The 16892-nt window shown below is 48.0% G+C and overlaps 4 protein-coding genes across 4 annotated transcripts; 1 reads left to right on the top strand and 3 right to left on the bottom strand.

Moving 5' to 3' along the window:
- Positions 1 to 118: 118 nt before the first annotated feature.
- On the top strand, positions 119 to 1799 carry LOC1270490 (trafficking protein particle complex subunit 1). The gene is made up of 3 exons (XM_309190.5): positions 119 to 710; positions 796 to 1005; positions 1123 to 1799. Exons 1-3 carry the CDS (start codon positions 612 to 614, stop codon positions 1249 to 1251), a joined length of 438 nt encoding a protein of 145 aa, XP_309190.4. The 5' UTR covers positions 119 to 611; the 3' UTR covers positions 1252 to 1799.
- LOC1270489 (lysosomal Pro-X carboxypeptidase) lies at positions 1013 to 3616 on the bottom strand. Its single transcript, XM_309189.5, has 4 exons — positions 3430 to 3616; positions 2986 to 3197; positions 1842 to 2900; positions 1013 to 1585 (listed from the first exon to the last, which is right to left on the bottom strand). The coding sequence occupies exons 2-4, from the start codon at positions 3129 to 3131 to the stop codon at positions 1345 to 1347; spliced, it is 1446 nt and encodes a 481-aa protein (XP_309189.5). The 5' UTR covers positions 3132 to 3197; positions 3430 to 3616; the 3' UTR covers positions 1013 to 1344.
- Positions 3617 to 5756: 2140 nt separating this feature from the next.
- Positions 5757 to 9079, bottom strand: LOC5666838 (uncharacterized). Its single transcript, XM_061644024.1, has 3 exons — positions 7359 to 9079; positions 6890 to 7130; positions 5757 to 6796 (listed from the first exon to the last, which is right to left on the bottom strand). Exons 1-3 carry the CDS (start codon positions 7972 to 7974, stop codon positions 6679 to 6681), a joined length of 975 nt encoding a protein of 324 aa, XP_061500008.1. The 5' UTR covers positions 7975 to 9079; the 3' UTR covers positions 5757 to 6678.
- A 521-nt stretch (positions 9080 to 9600) lies between these two features.
- Positions 9601 to 12017, bottom strand: LOC5666837 (serine--tRNA ligase, mitochondrial). Its single transcript, XM_001688117.3, has one exon. The coding sequence runs from the start codon at positions 11862 to 11864 to the stop codon at positions 10563 to 10565; it is 1302 nt and encodes a 433-aa protein (XP_001688169.2). The 5' UTR covers positions 11865 to 12017; the 3' UTR covers positions 9601 to 10562.
- Between the last annotated feature and the right edge of the window lie 4875 nt (positions 12018 to 16892).

Raw genomic sequence — 16892 nt, 5'->3', positions numbered from 1 at the left:
ATTTTGCGGCCGTTTTCGGTCCCCATTAACCGTGTATCTCGGGGACCGCCTGTATAAATTGTCACCAACACACTGAAAGGCATATGGACAAAGGTGGACGAAGCGTACAAAATGAAGTGGGAGGCGAGCAAAGACCGGGTAGAGAAAGTGAGCGAGATGCAGCAGTTTTGTTTACGTCAAAAATCCCTCGCCATGTTGTACGGGTCAAATCATAAAACTAAACAAAACAAGATTATCATCTGTTCGCGGACAACAATACACTTTTAGCACCAAAATCTTCACAGAGTGAGAGAAAGAAAAAACAAACGGTCCGAGGCCCGGGAAGCTGGAGCCGGATCCGATCGCTCCCACCAGCTGGTCCAGAGAAGAAGAAAAAGAAGCGCGGTCTTGGTAGGTCAGATCAGTGCAGTGCGTGGCACACAAACTCAGCCAGTAGCTGTGCGTGTCCGTTTGCCACGGATTCTACCTCGAGCTCACGCTACTGTCCCCGATAGCAGAGCAAGTAAAAACCGACGTGGGAGGACGAGCGATAACACACAGAACGCACAAAAACCGTCGCTCCACTTCCGTCCCGGAGAGACCGCCCACCCCACACTCCTTCCCTCACCCCGATGACGATCTACAATTTGTACATCTTCGACAAGCTTGGCACCCTGTTGTATTACGGCGAATGGAACCGGCTGAAGCAATCGGGCATCACCAAAGATGAGGTAAGGCGGGCGGAGGCGTATTGTCTCCCGGCGGAATCGGCACTAACTGTATCTCTTTCTCTCTCTCTCTCGCTCTCGTTTGCAGGAAGCGAAGCTGATGTACGGCATGCTGTTCTCCATCAAATCGTTCGTCAGCAAAGTGTCGCCGGTGGAGCCGAGGGAGGGCTTCCTCTACTACAAAACGAACAAGTACGCGTTGCACTACCTGGAGGTACCGTCCGGGCTGAAGTTCGTCCTCAACACGGACAACACCTCGACCGGCATCCGGGAGTTTCTACAGAACGTGTACACGAAGGCAGGTGTTTCTCTTAGTTGGAAATCTCTTTATTAACAAGAGTGGGTGTGTGCGTTAAATGGGGTTTGCTACATGATTAGTTTGCTCTTGCTCTCTTCTTTCTCGTCGTATCACCAGATATGGGTTGAGTATGTCGTCCGGAACCCGCTTTGGACGCTCGGTACGCCCGTCACGTCCGACATCTTTAAGGCAAAGCTGGACGAGTTCGTGAAGCAGTCGCCCCTGTACGGTTCCAAAATTATCTAACCGCTCGTGCCGTGTACACAGAGAGAACATGTCCTCCCGACCACCCAACCCAATCCATTCCGCAAAAGAAAAACATCTCGCCCAACCCCCCATTTAGTAAACTTTCCGCTGCTTCCGGTACTCGGTCAGCCACTTCTGTATGTTCTGCACGTGGACGGCACGGGCTCGCGTCACGGATGCCGGATCGGCCGGATTGGACGCGCGCAGATCGAGATGGTGAGCCCCCTCGGGAATGAGCACGATCTTGACGTTCTCGTTGCTCGAGCGCAGCACGCCACCGCCGGACCACGGATCCAGCAGCCCGTTGCTGAAGACGATGTTCGTAATGCTCGCACTGTGCAAAAAAAACAGAAACAAAAAAAAAACAATCAAGCAAACCAAACCACGTACAGAACAAATCATTAACGTTTCTGGCTGTTAAAAAAAACAAAGCTAAATGCTATAGCAAATGTAAAGTGTAAGCTCAAAAGTAGCGAAAATGATGCGATTGAAACCCCCCGGATTTGTGTTTTAAACAGACGCTAATCGATTAAAGAACGTTACGCAGACACACTGGCCGCAACACTTTTGCACCGGGTCTAACAACTTACTCGAGAAATTCACCACCGTAGTTGAGCAGCGCGTTGGCCGGGCGCGGATGCACGCCGTACTTCTTGAAGCACTTGTCCGCGTATGTCTGCATGTTCCACTGCTGCGGCGGGAACATGTCGTGCACGCCGTCCGCACAGATCGGCATCACCATCTCGGTGCACGCCTGAAAGTCCCAGCCCCGGTCGCTGATGCCCGTCCCGTCGTACGACGAGTTGATGTTGAGACAGGCCGCCTTGCCGTCGTAGTTGTAGTAGATCGACAGGGCGGACTGCAGATGGTCGAGCAGCTCCACACCGGTGTAGTTCTGCGCCAGCCGGCCGCAGAACTCGCGCACCGGGTAGGCCGGCACCGGCGCCAGGAAGCTCGACGGGTAGGGATAGTTGATCATCGCCAGGTTGCCGTACACATCCGTGAGATAGTCGAACAGCGTCTCGGTGACGTCCGTCCCCTTGGTCAGATTGGTGCAGAACTTGAACTTTTCGTTCAGCAGCCGCAGCCCGTCCGCGCTGGTCGAGTAGTTCTGCAGCGTGGTCCACGAGCGGCGTATGTTGTCGGCACATTCGGCCGTGTACGCGACCTGGTAGACGGACGTCAGTATCTGGTTGAAGATGCCGCAGTCGGTCACGCCCGCGAACTGGCGTACCGGGGCGGACGCGGCGATCGCTCCCGCCACCAGGTGCGGATACTTGATCCGTATCCAGGCGGCCAGCATGCCGCCGTACGAGCCGCCGAACGCGATGACCGGCCGGGCACGGGTGGTCCCGTTCGGGGGGTTTAGCGTGCGCAGCACCAGCGCAAAGTCGGCCAGCGCCTGCTCGGACGTCAGGTAGCCGAGGTTCTTGGGCGAATCGTACGAGGCATTGCCGAATGGCAGCGAGTGGCCATAAAACCGGTGCTCGACAAACAGCAGCGTCGCCTTCAGCTTCGGCGCCAGCTCCCACATGAAGCCGGTGTTTTGTGCGAACAGCTCGATGTCGCCCTCATTGCCGGCGTAGAACAGAATCGGGCTGGCCGGCAGATCGGCCCCGCCCGGCGCGTACGTATCGTTGATCAGGTAGCTGGAAAGAGTGGCGAGACCGGAAGCGGTGGGGCATTATTAGCGGGGCATTGAAGCATTTTTGCGCCGTAGCTCGCTACACCTACCGTAGCTTGAACGTCGCCTCGCCGGTGTACGTAAAATGGTCGATTGGCACGTCGATCGTTTTAGTCTGATACACGTAAGTGGCCGTCCCGTCCCGGACCGCAGCTGATAGTCCGGCGATAAGCGCGACCCATAGCGCAGCGGTCATCTTGCGCACGTTCCTTTCTGCGTGCGTTGCTCTTTACCCGGGGCAACCGAGCCCTTTTGCACCAAACTGGCCATACACATGGAGAGGTGGGGGAAAGGAGAACAAACGACATCAGTTATAGGCGAAGGATGATCGGCCCCCAATGAACGCCTAATTAAGCAATTATCGGTACACTCGACCGTATGTGTTATTGTTTTCTTCCTCGATCCAAGACCGGGCCAAGCTATCATCTAATTCTTTAGCATATTGTAACGATTTTATTAAGATGAAGCAGATAAAGGTAAAAATTGGCACTTACCAAACTGCTGTTTGTATGAAACAAGAGCGATGTTTAAGGCGATTTGTTTTCTTCTGCCGTCTCTATCTCCGACAACAACCGATCGATGCTTGGCTGAGGCAGTTGACTGACTGATCACAGTGCTATCTGTGCCGCTTGGCCGCCAGTCATCCGTCAATGCATTTTATACGCCCCAATGGCGGTCAAGCGATCGTTTACGCCAGGGATCGCCAACCGTTTCCAAGTCGCAGATTGTAGAAATAGAGTGAAATTACACCTCCAGACGGAGCTCAACAAATATTTGTTTTTGATTTTTGTTTTTTTACATTATGCGGTGTTTTGGCAGTTCTCATTGAATTAAATAATTTCATGTTGCGCAAAACGAAAGTTTTCGTCAATTAAGCTCTTCACAGCGTTTAAATTAGCAACCTAGGAGCTTATCTTTTAAAACAATTAAGTTTTTTTTTTTTTGAAAAATGTTCTAAAAGAGAGACGTTGAGTAATGTGATAAATCATTTGAATTAGACACACATTGCCTGCAGTTGCACACATTTTGTTTGCATGGTTTTAAAACCAAATCCGGCTTTAAGATTGACAAGGTTTGAAATCAGTTCGAACAAGAGCCATTTCAACGGGAGCTCGGTAGGAATACGAATACACCTTGTCAACCACTTGTTTTTGTTTTTGTTGCGAATAATATAATGAGCGCGGTAAAAACCGGTAAATGTTGCGATTTGAACAATCGCGATCGCAAGCCACGGTATATTACATATCACCGTACAAATTCTACTAATTTTCCTACGCTGCACATGTACTACCGGGTATGGATTGTCGAACGGAACTGGAACTGTATCGATTGCAAACCGGGAAGTATCATACCGAATCTGAATCCGAACTGTTATAGGTACTGTTATAGAAAATTAATGCAATCGGGAGCTATGAGTTCACGAGTGGTTCCTTCACCGATACGGTTTCGGAATCAGTTCCCGGACCAATATGGGTCAAAGATCGATTCCAGGACCGATATGAGTTCATTCCCGATTCCAGGAACGGTATGGGTTCATTATCTGTTCCAGTACCGGTATGGGTTCAGTATTCAGGATCAGTGTGGATTCAGTATTAGTTCCAGGATCTGTATGGGTTCAGTGTCAGTTCCAGGACCGGTATAGGTTAAGTATCAGTTCCTGGACCGGTAAAGGTTCATAATCAGTTGCAGGACCGGTATGGGTTCATGAAAGGTTCCAGGATAGGTATGAGTTCATTCTCTGTTCCAGGGCCGGTTTAGGTTCAGTATAGGTTCCAGTACTAGTACAAGCGCATTATCAGTCCCAGGATCGGTACGGGTTTATGATAGGTTCATGGGCCTGTATGGGTTAATGATATGTTCTAGGACCGGTATGAGTTTAGTATTAGTTCCAGAACCAGTATGGGTTAAAGATCAATTCCAGGACCGGTATGGATTCATTATCAGTTCCAGGATCGGTATGGGTTCATATTCGGTTCCAGGACCAATATGGGTGCAGTATTAGTACCAGGACCATTATGAGTTCATTCTCGGTTCCAGAATCGATATTGCCTTATTGTCAGTTACAAGCCGGTGTGGATTCACGAGCGGTTCCAGGGCATGTATGGGTTAAGTATACAAAGAACGTCTCCGACTTCTGTCGTGGCCACAGGGAACTGTGATTAAAATTTGGTTTTGTTATGTTTTTTTTTTGTACTGTTACCCATCTCAATTTGGCCACATGGCCCATTGAAGATTAACTAATAAATAAGAATAATAATAATAATAATAATAATAATAATAATAATAATAATAATAAGTTCTGGGTCCGGTATGGGTTTAGCATCAGATCTAGGACTGGTATGGGTTCATGATAGGATCCAGTGCAGACATGGGTTCATGATAGGTTCCAGGATCGGTACGAGTTCAGTATCCGTTCCAAGACCAGAAGGGATCCGTATCAGTTCCAGGACCGGTATGAGTTCATGATTGGTTCTAGGACCGGTATGACTTTAGTATTAGGTTCATGACCGGTATGGGTGCATTATCAATTCCACGAACGTTATGGGTTCAGCATCAGTTCCTGGACCGGTATGGGTACGGGTTTTGGATTAGTAATTCTTTGGTTTTGGTTTAAGGTCTCATAAGTGGTTGTCATCAGTTATTAATTTTAATAAGTTTTAAAGCTCATAATTTCTGCGTACACTTCTGAATGCAGGGGACCCTTGAAATTTCGTTGCATAGCCCTGTAATCTGGCCAAATTAACTTTTTTAATTTTAAAATTTTCAACATCAAAGCGTTTGCATGATTTTTTCTTCTTCTCAAATGATAACTAGCTTCTGCTTCGGTAGGGAAATTTGTGCTGTGACGAAAGATGGAAAATTTTATTGGAAACCTTTGTTTTTTTCTCTCTCCTGCTCCCTTCCAACGAACAACTGCTCGAGGGAGGAAGGAAACAAAAACACTATGATAAAATAAAAAAAAAACGGATGTGGAATCAGATCAGACGAATCCATGCGCTTGACATCAAGTGCCGCGAGGCACCGGAAGGCTGCTAGCAGCTTCATACATAATAGGAACAAAAGCGCTTGTTTTGTTTGCTAATACGCTTAAATGTGTGCTAGGCGGATCAATATGTCGTAGGTGTATGTGTTTGTGTTTGTGTGTGATGTGTGTGTGTGTGTGTGTGTGTGTGTGTGTGTGTGTGTGTGTGTGTGTGTGTGTGTGTGTGTGTATGTGAGAGTATGTGTGTGTGTGTGTGTGTGTGTGTGTGTGTGTTACGGGATTTAAATTCGCCAGACGCAGTTGCGCGACACGGGAGAAAAACAAACAGTGATTAGAAGAGCACGGTCGGTTGCCCACCGCAGTGGCGCGCTTTGGAGATTGGGCAGATGATTTCGGACAGATTTATGGCGGTGGATCCGCGGGCCGTTTTTCCCGATCGGCGGGCGAACTAATCACGCGTAGCGGAACCATCCCACGGTCACGTATGGTTGCGCGCCCCCAACGAGCAGCGTGCGTGTGTGGTGCGGGGTTGATCGGGGATTCTTGGCGCGGGGAGGGGGAGGGGGGTGCACACCAGGCGGAAGCAATGCGTGCATTGTTGGTCTGCGCGACAAGATGCGTTCGCAAATAAGATGAACGATAGGATGGTGGGAAGCAGAAGATGGATGGTAATGATGATGACGATGATGATGATTTTTCTCGGTCACGCTGGGGCCCGGACTGGCTGTGAGTCTTGCGGGCGCGGGGTAGGGACTACGGTTTATGGGCGCGGTTTAATTGTTTTCGAAGCCGGAGGCGGAATTTTGCTAAATCCCGCCGCGTCAAACACGGGCAGCAGCTCGCGCACACGCCCAGGAATGCTACCGTCTATCATACGCCTGGGGAGGAAGAATAAAAAAAAAAGGGCGAGGGAGAGGGAAGGACATTAGTACGGTACACCGCGAACGCCTGCGGCTCCGGGCTGCACTTACGTGCCCCGTTTGGTGGCAATCTTGGCCGCGTGCGGTGGTAGCTGGGCCTCGGTAGGGAAGAAGGTCGCCCCGTAAAAGTCCAGCCCGTTCTGCAGTAGGTGATTGTACTCCTCGAGCGAGGCGAGCGTGATGCGGATCGGGGGCGGTGGCGACTCTTTCTGCAGCGCCACGTCCTGCTCGTCGATCGGCTTGGTAGTCGGCAGCTTTGGCACCTGGGGCTTCGTTTGGGACGCACCGGTAGCTGTTTTTCGGGTGGTGGGGTGGTTTAGTAGGATGGAGGTGAAATTAATAAAAAAAAATCACGACCGGCAACAGCCCGTACAACGGGATGGCGGATTGTGTGGAAATGGGTGGAGAGCAAAAATTTGTTGGAAGAACAAGACAAAAAGAGAAGAAACAGAAAAAGAGAAGGAAAGATACCGAATCAGTGGCTCTGCGCGGGAAGGGTGGAGCGTGGGAGGCCACTTACCGGTCGCGTGCATCTGACCGGGATCCGGCTGGATCGCGGGCTTCTGATACTGCACGACCAGCCGGACCACCTCGACCACCGAGTTGAAGCGGTACAGCGAGTGCCGGATGTCTTCCTCCGGCAGGTCCTCCGGCACGTCGAATACGTACAGCATGAACGTTTTCTGCGGCCGGCAGGGGATGGCAATCTTTTTGTAGAACCGGGCGCCGGTCACCTTATGGAAGCCCTTCTTGAACACCGCCTGGTAGTCCTCCGGGTTAGAAAACTTGAACAGTATCCCGGTAGCGGTTTTCGTCAGGCTGAAGCAGCCCTTGAAGTTCATCTTCTCGCAGATCAGCGCGGCCCGGTCCATCGAGAGCTCGTGCGAGGGCGTCAGCAGGAACGCGCCCTTGGCGAGGAAGTTCTCGCTGTCCGACACCTCCGAGTCGTCGTCGTCAGACGCGTTGACGGCCCGGCTGGCCGCCCGCTTGTCGTTCCACAGGACGTCCGACATTTTCGGGCTGCCGACCGTTTGCTTGGCGCCGGACGGCATCAGGTTGCTGGAGCTGCGCTGCCGCCGGTATTCGGACAGGTTCTTCTCCTGCTCCACATCGGATGTGTTGCCAATGTAGGACATTATCGCGCCGAAGTATGGCTCACTTTGCGAGGCGACACTTTAGAGACACGTTGGAAACTACTCGAAGGTTTTGTTTTTAACGGCCCTCTCCCTGGGAACTTCCGACACTTTCCGGCACTCAGCACAATGGCACAAACTACGGCGAAGAATTTCGGTTTAGCGGTGGTTTGATAGAAGAAGAGGTTGAGAGGTATGTCCTGCCGGCTGCTGCTGCTGCTGCTGCTGCTGCTGCTGCTACCACTGCTGGCGACACTAACTCCGAAAGGAACCCACTAGCCACGATCCGGGATGTTACACCACAGCTGGCGTAATGAGACGACAATCTGCCGACCGTTTGCTTTTATACCGCACACGCGTTAGGTGGCGCAGAGTTATGCCTGGGTAGGTTGAACCATTTTTCCCAGCCTGCCAAGTTCGATCACACACCCCCTTCCGCGCTGACACCACGTGGTCGCTACACCCCGGATGAGCGCGGGGCATCGCCAAAAACTCGCGCAAGACAATTTGAATTGTTTCAAATCAATTTGAGCTCACGCATGCAGATTGCAGACTATGGTGGTGTATACCCGCTCGCCCCGACCACCCCTTCCCGGGTAGAGGGCACACGCCCGTGTGATCGCAATCTTTCGTGGCGGGAATGGGGTGGTGCTGCGGCATCCAAACCAAGCCCGAGCGTCATCCGTTGTGCTTCATTTGCCACATGATCGGTAAAGTCGGGCGGTAAAGTCGTTGCACATGTCGCGGGAGGTTGATTTGATGGGAGACGAGTGAGGAAACGATAAAATTGTGCTTGAACCCTGTAACTACTCAGGTACGAAGCTGCTACTGCTTCTTAACTCAATACAAATTCTTTTTCTTAAAAAATAGCTTTTCTCAAACATCAGCAATTTCTTGCAGGCAAAGGAACTGGAGAAATTGCGTTTATGGCCCATGGAAAGCTTTCTGAGCAATTTCGATTCTGGCGTTAAGACCTGACCCTTAGATGGTCCTCTGGCCGTTGTCGTTCGTATGATGACGATACACACACTATCCCGTCCTCATCCTGCCCTGTGTTGTCCCCCGACTAACAAGCTCTAGATTTGCCGCCAATAGAATACAGTTGCTAGTAGTGGTGGAAGCACTGAATCGGTCCTACCCGATTCCGATTTCGTGTTCGGAATCAATTCCGGAGCCGATACCGATGATGGAATCGAATCCGACCCTGGAGTCAATTTCGGAGTTGTCTTCGCAGTCAGTTCCAGAGTTGACTTCGGAGGCAGTTCCAGAGTTGACTTCGGAGTCAGTTTCGGAGTCAGTTTCGGAGTTGACTCCGGAACCGATTTCGAAGTTGACTCCGGAGATGATTCCAGAGTTGACCCTGGAATCGATTCCGGGATCGCCGATTCCGGTGCTGGAATCCATTCCGATTCCCGAGTCAATTCCGGAGCCGATTTAGAAGTTGACTCCGGAATTGGTTCGGATCGGATTCGGAATCAGATCCAGAAATAGAATCGGCTCCGAAATCAAAACCGACCTGGGATTCGCAATATGCACTGGTAACAGAATCAGTATTGACTCCAGTAATGGAAATAGCTGCGGAGGGAGAATCAGTTCTTGCATTGAAATAAATTTCAGAAGCGACATTAGTCCGAGAATCTCCATCAGAATGGATCGTTTACAAGTATTTTTTTTATTCTTTACGGCTAACAATACGTAACATCATTGGATCCAAACGCAAATTCTTATGGAGATACCGAAACCGACTTCGATTTCGAAGCCGATTCTGATTTTGGAGCCAATTTCAATTCCGGAGACGATTTCGATTCCGGAACCAATTCCAGAACCGATTCCAATTTCAGAGACGATTCCGATTCCGGAACCGATTCCGTAGCCGTTTTCGATTCTGGAACTAATTCTGGAGCCGATTCAGGAACCGATTACGACTCCGTAGCTGATTCCGATTCCAAAGTCCAATCCAATTCCCCCCGATTCCGGAAATAAATTCCGGATCTACTATCCGGAATCGATTCCGACGAAAACTTCATTTTTCCCATCACTAGAGTAGCTACCGATATTCAATATCGCACACTTTTTACGCCTCATTGGTTCGCAGCTCGCCGACTTCGCATTATGTTTGTGCGCCCTCCCTGCTGCTCTCAACGGATCGGTTCTACGTCACATGAGCCGGGAGTGCGTGGCTCCCCTGCAGCGGCTATTCATTTCCCATTCCGGAGCTCATAAATTCTTTCGAATGGATTTAATCTCCATCTCGTGTGCCAACTGCTCGGCGGGTAGGGGGATAACTTTAGGTAAGGGGTGGTAATCTTGGCTTGTGCTGTGGACCCTTCCAATCCATGGGCGGAGGCGACGCACAACAGTCGAAAACGATTCCGTTTCGCGGCTTTGCTGATCGGCGAGAATTGCCGTTCGATCGCCGATATTCCCTCACACTTTCTCGAGTAGCATTACCAAAGGGGAAAAATAAAACCATTTTTTGATTGCTGTTTCTTGAGTATCTCATTTCAGAGTGCGTATCTCATTTTCCTCACTTTTTCGCTACATGCGCGTATCATAGTGGGTGGGTGATTTTGTTTGATTGTTTGTTTTATTCAAAACGTGTCCTCCTGCACGAGGCGTTTAGTTAGCTTCAGCTCCGGCAGCACCTTCCGGCGGCGCAGCAGCTGCTTCCCGCCCATGTACCGTCGTAGCACCTCCGGCACGGTGATGGTGTAGTCTTCGTTTTGAAAGTTTTCCAGCAGTGCAATCAGCATGCGGGGTATCGCACACGCCGTCCCGTTGACCGTGTGGGCGAACGTTTCCTCCTGTCCGGTCCGAACCCGAATGCCGAGCCGCCGGGCCTGGTAGTCCGTGCAGTCGCTGCAGCTCGATATCTCACCGTACATGGCGCGGCCCGGCATCCACGCCTCGATGTCGTACTTCCGGTAGGCCGGTGCGCCCAGCTCGCACGGTGGCATGTCGAGCAGGAGAAAGTGCAGCCCGAGCTGGTCGAACAGCTGCACCTCGATGGCCCGGAACTCCTCCAGCACGGTCGCCGACTGGCCGGGCTGGCAGACGGCAAACATTTCCACCTTCGTGAACTGATGCACCCGATAGATGCCCTTCTCCTCCTGCAGGGCGGACGTTTCCGCCCGATAGCAGCGGCTGACGGCCATCAGCTTCTGCGGCAGCCGGTCCGCTGGTAGGACGCGACCGGCCAGATACCCCGCCAGCGCCATCTCCGACGTGCCGGACAGGCACAGCGGCTCCCGCCCGTCCCGCCCGTGCAGCTTGTACACCTGGTTCCGCTCGCCGTGCACGCTCATGCCGCAGCTCTCGATGATGCGCCCCGGCAGCACGTCCGGCACGGTGACGAGCTGGAAGTTGCGCTGTCGCAAACTGTCCACCGCGTAGCAGATCAGCGCATGCTCCAGCTCCGCCAGCTCGTCCGTGAGGTAGTACGACCGGTGGCCGGTAAAGTTGCCCAAGTTTTCCATCCGATACAAGTTCATCCGTTTGCAGATGTCGCCAAACTGGAAGTACTTGCGGTCGGTCCGCTTGGCATGCTCGTTGTAGCGCTCGATGATGCGCGGCTCCGTCCTGTACCCGACCACGGCCGGATGGGTGCGGTTGGGCAGTTTGGCCAGTTCTGCATCCAGCTGCGCCTGCAGCGTGCCCCGTTCACTTTCAGACTGTGGGGCGGCGCACAGCTGCTCGTTGATACGCTGGACCAGCTGTATGTCGCCGATGCCCTTTCGGTGCTGTATGTTCGCTTCGATCGCCTGTCGGTTGGCCGGGTTCAGTAGATAGTCCGTGTCGAAGCAGGCCGGCGGCAGGTTGAAGTGTCGCTGGGACATGTGCCGGATGATGCAACTGCCCGGCCGTACCGTGGCCACACACTTTGGTAGAAACATGTTCGGCCCAACCGTAATACTTTTGTCGTAACTTGCTATCGCATTATGCAAGCCGGCCACTCCAACACGGTTTGCACATTAATTATCGCACCAAAACACACGAACAGGCCGCCGCAAGCCGTTTATTGTGACGTTTTTTGTTGACAACGAGAAACGTCATATCAGTGTGGCCAGATTCGTTTGGCGGATTTCGGTAGGAACACCTAAATTGTATCGGTAGTTTTTGATAGTTTTTGAAATTTTTAACTCTGTTAAAATGACGTGTTGATCACGGAGAGGGGGGGAGGGAGGATGCTAATCTGCAAAACGAAAATTCCATATCACGAGAAGATAATTTTTTTTTAATATAGATGGTTTTCCTACCAGCATTAACCATCTTGTGTACGACCAAAAAGCTCTACGTAAGGTAATGGTCAGAACTTCGCCGCATGCGATTTTGCCGCATACGGCAAGAAAAGAGTTTTCTCAATTTTCTAGCTTTTCAAGGTATTATAATGATATTTTGTTGTTTCTTTATAAAGATAATCATTCATTGATATGATTTTAGGCATTTGACATCTGAAATAAAATCGCATGCGGCGATGCGGCAAAATCAAATGATTTTGATTTTGCCGCATCGCCGCATGCGGCAGATTCGCAAGTGCTGTCATTAACGTCAAATCCCATACAAAAGCTTGCGGCAAAATCGCATGCGGCGAAGTTCCCCAAATAGCCAGAATTGCTTAAGCAGCTTTGGCACGCTAAAGATCGCTGCTCTAATTCGCCTTTTGCAGTAGATAAACAGCATCAAAGTTCTATGTGGGTCTTTCAAACAGCGCCTAAGCAGCTTCCTTATGCCACGATGCCAGGGATTATTTTTCTTTGTGTTTTATTTTCAAGCAAGCGTCATCGATGAAATAAACAACAAAATTTGTTTGGTTTAAATACATATGTATATTTTTAAATCTTTTGTATTGATAAATTACACAATTTTTTACACAATTTACTGATAATTCACAATCGCTTCACTCAATATTCATTCTTCAAGTAACGAATCTAACTTGTGCAGCAGCAATGAGATTATTGCCGGCGTCCGTCTTTGACACTTTGACAAGAGCCACCTTGAACCGATGTCATGCATTAAAAAGCTATAAAGTTCCACCAAGTTCAGTACCCTTTCTTAACAAGCCTTCAAGTTCCATTATGAACCCTACACATAGTGCTAATCAGCCGCAAAGTTCCAAAGAGTACCATGTGCCTGTTAAAACCCAAATAGCCAGAATTGCTTAATCAGCTCATTTTGGCACGCTAAAGATCGCTGCTTGAATTCGCCTTTTGCAGTAGATAAACAGCATCAAAGTTCTATGTGGGTCTTTCAAACAGCGCCTAAGCAGCTTCCTTATGCCACGGTGCCAGGGATTATTTTTCTTTGTGTTTTATTTTCAAGCAAGCGTCATCGATGAAATAAACAACCAGATTTTTTTCGTTTAAACACATGTGTATATTTTTAATTTCTTTGTATTGATGAATTACACACAAATTTACACAATTTACTGATAATTCACAATCACTTCACTCAATATTCATTCTTCAATTAACGAATCTAACTTGTGCAGCAGCAATGAGATGATTGCCGGCGTCAGTCTTTGACACTTTGACAAGAGCCACCTAGTACCGATGACATGCATTAAAAAGCTATAAAGTTCCACCAAGTTCAGTACCCTTTCTTAACAAGCCTTCAAGTTCCATCATGAACCCTACACATAGTGCTAATCAGCCGCAAAGTTTCAAAGAGTGCCATGTGCCTGTTAAAAAGCTCCATAGTTCCGCAAAGTACCGTCTATCTCTTAATCAGCCACAAAGTACGACATCGGAACGATTTTTCGTTAAACAGCCCCAAATCAGCTATAAAGTACGAGCTGGCTATTTGGGAAAGCTCCATAGTTCCGCAAAGTACCGTCTATCTCTTAATCAGCCACAAAGTACGACATCGGAACGATTTTTCGTTAAACAGCCCTAAATCAGCTATAAAGTACGAGCTGGCTATTTGGGTCTGACCGCTGCCTAACCGTACAACCGCCTACCCGTGTAGGCCATACATTTTGTATGGAACACAGTAGAACGTCGATTATCCGGAGGCGAATTAACCGGCGGGTGGGTTAACCGTGCGCATAAATGTGACAGCTGTTCAAGCGTACAGCGAACATTTGCAGCGATAGCCAAGTGGGCAACCAGTTTTTTTTTACAGCTCTGTAGTGCCAGTGGTGTTTTCGAAATTCATTTTTGTTCATGAACAGTTGTTAAACCTATAGTTATTGATTCATATAATATTCTACTAACATTTCATCTATTGATTCAAAGTAAATTAATCATAAAACTAGTGATTTTTTTCATTTTTATATGAAATTGACATTTCTTGGACCATTATCGGTGCAAATCGATTAACCGGCAACCGTCCGGTCCCAAGCTACCCGGATAATCGACGTTCTACTGTAATAATTTTTTTCGTGGTTGAAATCGTATATCTTTTAGATTAATTGTTAGATTTGAATGAGCTTTGTCTTATTGGTTCATAATAAAGAATTTTAAAAATCCTACCCAAATAGCCAGCTCGTACTTTATAGCTGATTTGGGGCTGTTTTACGAAAAATCGGGCCGATGTCGTACTTTGTGGCTGATTAAGAGATGGAACAGTACTTGGTGGAACCATAAAGCTTTTTAACTAGCACCCGGTACTCTTTGGAACTTTGCGGCTGATTAGCACTATGTGTAGGGTTCATGATAGAACTTTAAGGCTTGTTAAGAAAGGGTACTGAAGTTGGTGGAACTTTATAGCTTTTTAATGCATGACATCGGTACAAGGTGGGTCTTGTCAAAGTGTCAAAGACAGACGCCGTCAATCATCTCATTGCTGCTGTACAAGTAAGATAAGTTAATTGAAGAAGGAATATTGAGTGAAGTGATTGTGATTTTTTAGTAAACTATGTAAAATTATGTGAAATTAAAGAGCTTTTGGAGTTTTAAAATAAACATGCACATAACAAAACACAAACCGTGTTGTTTATTTCATTGATGACGCCTTGCTTGAAAATAAAACACAAAGAAAAATAATCCCTGGCACCGTAGCATAATGAAGCTGCTTAGGCGCTGTTTGAAAGACCCACATAGAACTTTGATGCTGTTTATCTACTGCAAAAGGCGAATTAGAGCAGCGATCTTTAGCGTGCCAAAATGAGCTGCTTAAGCAATTCTGGCTATTTGGGCTATCAAGATTTTTTTTTCAATCAAAGATGTGTTTTAACTCCAACACCCCAACCGGCCTTGTCGCATATTTTGAGTGGATGCTTATGTATTTTTCTTTTCTTCTAAATGTTGTATTGCAGTTTTATTGCTTGATTTGTCACTATATATGGAAAATAACACTGAAATCATCTTGTTTAAAATGATACCAACCACTACAAGCAAACGAAATAAAATCCGCTGGCTGAAAGTTATCACACATATTCATACTTTTGTTATAGTGCTAATGCCGAATAGTGATAGGCGTTTTCGAGCGCACCAACAGCTCCGGAGCCGGCGGCGAATCAACGGCTCCGAACCAACGGCTCTGGATTAATGTTTCAATAGAGATGGCATTATATAATAGCGTAAAAAAACTAATCTATCTTCTCGCAAGTGTAGAAACTAACACCCGATATGATTGTGTGAATGTTGAACAATGTTCAAAACTTATCGATTTTATCGAAACTTATCGATTTAGTTTTTTTTCGATAAATTCATTTCAACATTATTTACTCAGCTATTTACGGATCTTCCCGATTGTAACTTTATTGAAAAGGATTTTTTGGTGCAATCTGTTAAAACTGGCTCCAGAGCCGTGGGTGCAGAGTTGTTGATGCGGAGCCAGTTTCGGAGCCACTGGAGCGGAGTCAGCTTTGGAGCCGTGGGTGAGGAGCTGGCTTCGAAATTGTTTGATGCCGGTTAGAGCCGGTTAAAAAAACATAATAAGCATATATTATAGATCGTCAACATATATTTTTATCTTCTTCTTTGGCTCAACAACCGTTATCGGTCAAGGCCTGCCTGTACCACTTGTGGGCTTTGGCTTTCAGTGACTAATTGATTTGCCCCCATAGAAGGATAGTCAATCCTACGTATGGCGGCACGGTCTATTTGGGGATCGAACCCATGACGGGCATGTTGTTAAGTCGTACGAGTTGACGATTGTACTACGAGACCATCTATATTTTTATAAAACATGCAAAACAACCAAAAAAATTATGTTACTTTTCAAAGAAACGTAAGTAAAACTTAGAAAAAGTCAAAGGCATCAACTCAAAACTTGCGGCCTCCTTTGGGGTGTTGGAGTTACAACATATTTTTGATTGAAAAAATAGGATAGGATAGGATTTTTAAAACTCTAATTTTACTAAAATATTTAATAAACCATTATTTTGAGCCTATAAGACAGTTTTCATTCAAATTTAAGTAATTAATTCAAGTAAGTACAGTGGGGGGCGTTTTTCAGTATTGTATGACTTTAGACCGTCAGATACATCGAGAGATAGTAAGTATCGCATTATTAAACCGTTTTGCAACAGCTTACAATGTGAATGCTCTTTTTAGGCCGTCCACAAGGACAGAGGAGGCGTGGTAGGCCCAAATTGAGGTGGCAAGATGGCGTGGAGGCGTCCGCCATTAAGGCCGGGATAACGGACTGGCAGACGAAGGCGCGAGACCGTGAGCGGTTTCGGACACTCCTGAGGCAGGCCAAGACCGCAAAGCGGTTGTAGCGCCGGATAAGTAAGTAAGTAAGTACAGTGGAGTACCGTTTATACGGGTACCTTTTATCCGGCCATCTCTTTATCCGTGCTGTGGACATGGACATAAAAAGATAATCAATAATCCATAGCAAATTTCAAATATACTCTTTGAAAAAACCTGTAGTTAATAGGCATTTTTAAAATTTTAAGTTGATACGGCTTCTTAATCCAAAGATATTTTGGAATAAAGATGCAAAACTTACTCGTGTAGGCGGTCGTACACATG

Source organism: Anopheles gambiae, chromosome X (genome assembly GCF_943734735.2).
Source record: "Anopheles gambiae chromosome X, idAnoGambNW_F1_1, whole genome shotgun sequence".
Classification (NCBI taxonomy): Eukaryota; Metazoa; Arthropoda; class Insecta; order Diptera; family Culicidae; genus Anopheles; species Anopheles gambiae.
Note: the sequence above shows the minus strand (reverse complement) of the source record. Positions and strands in the feature narration are given on the sequence as shown.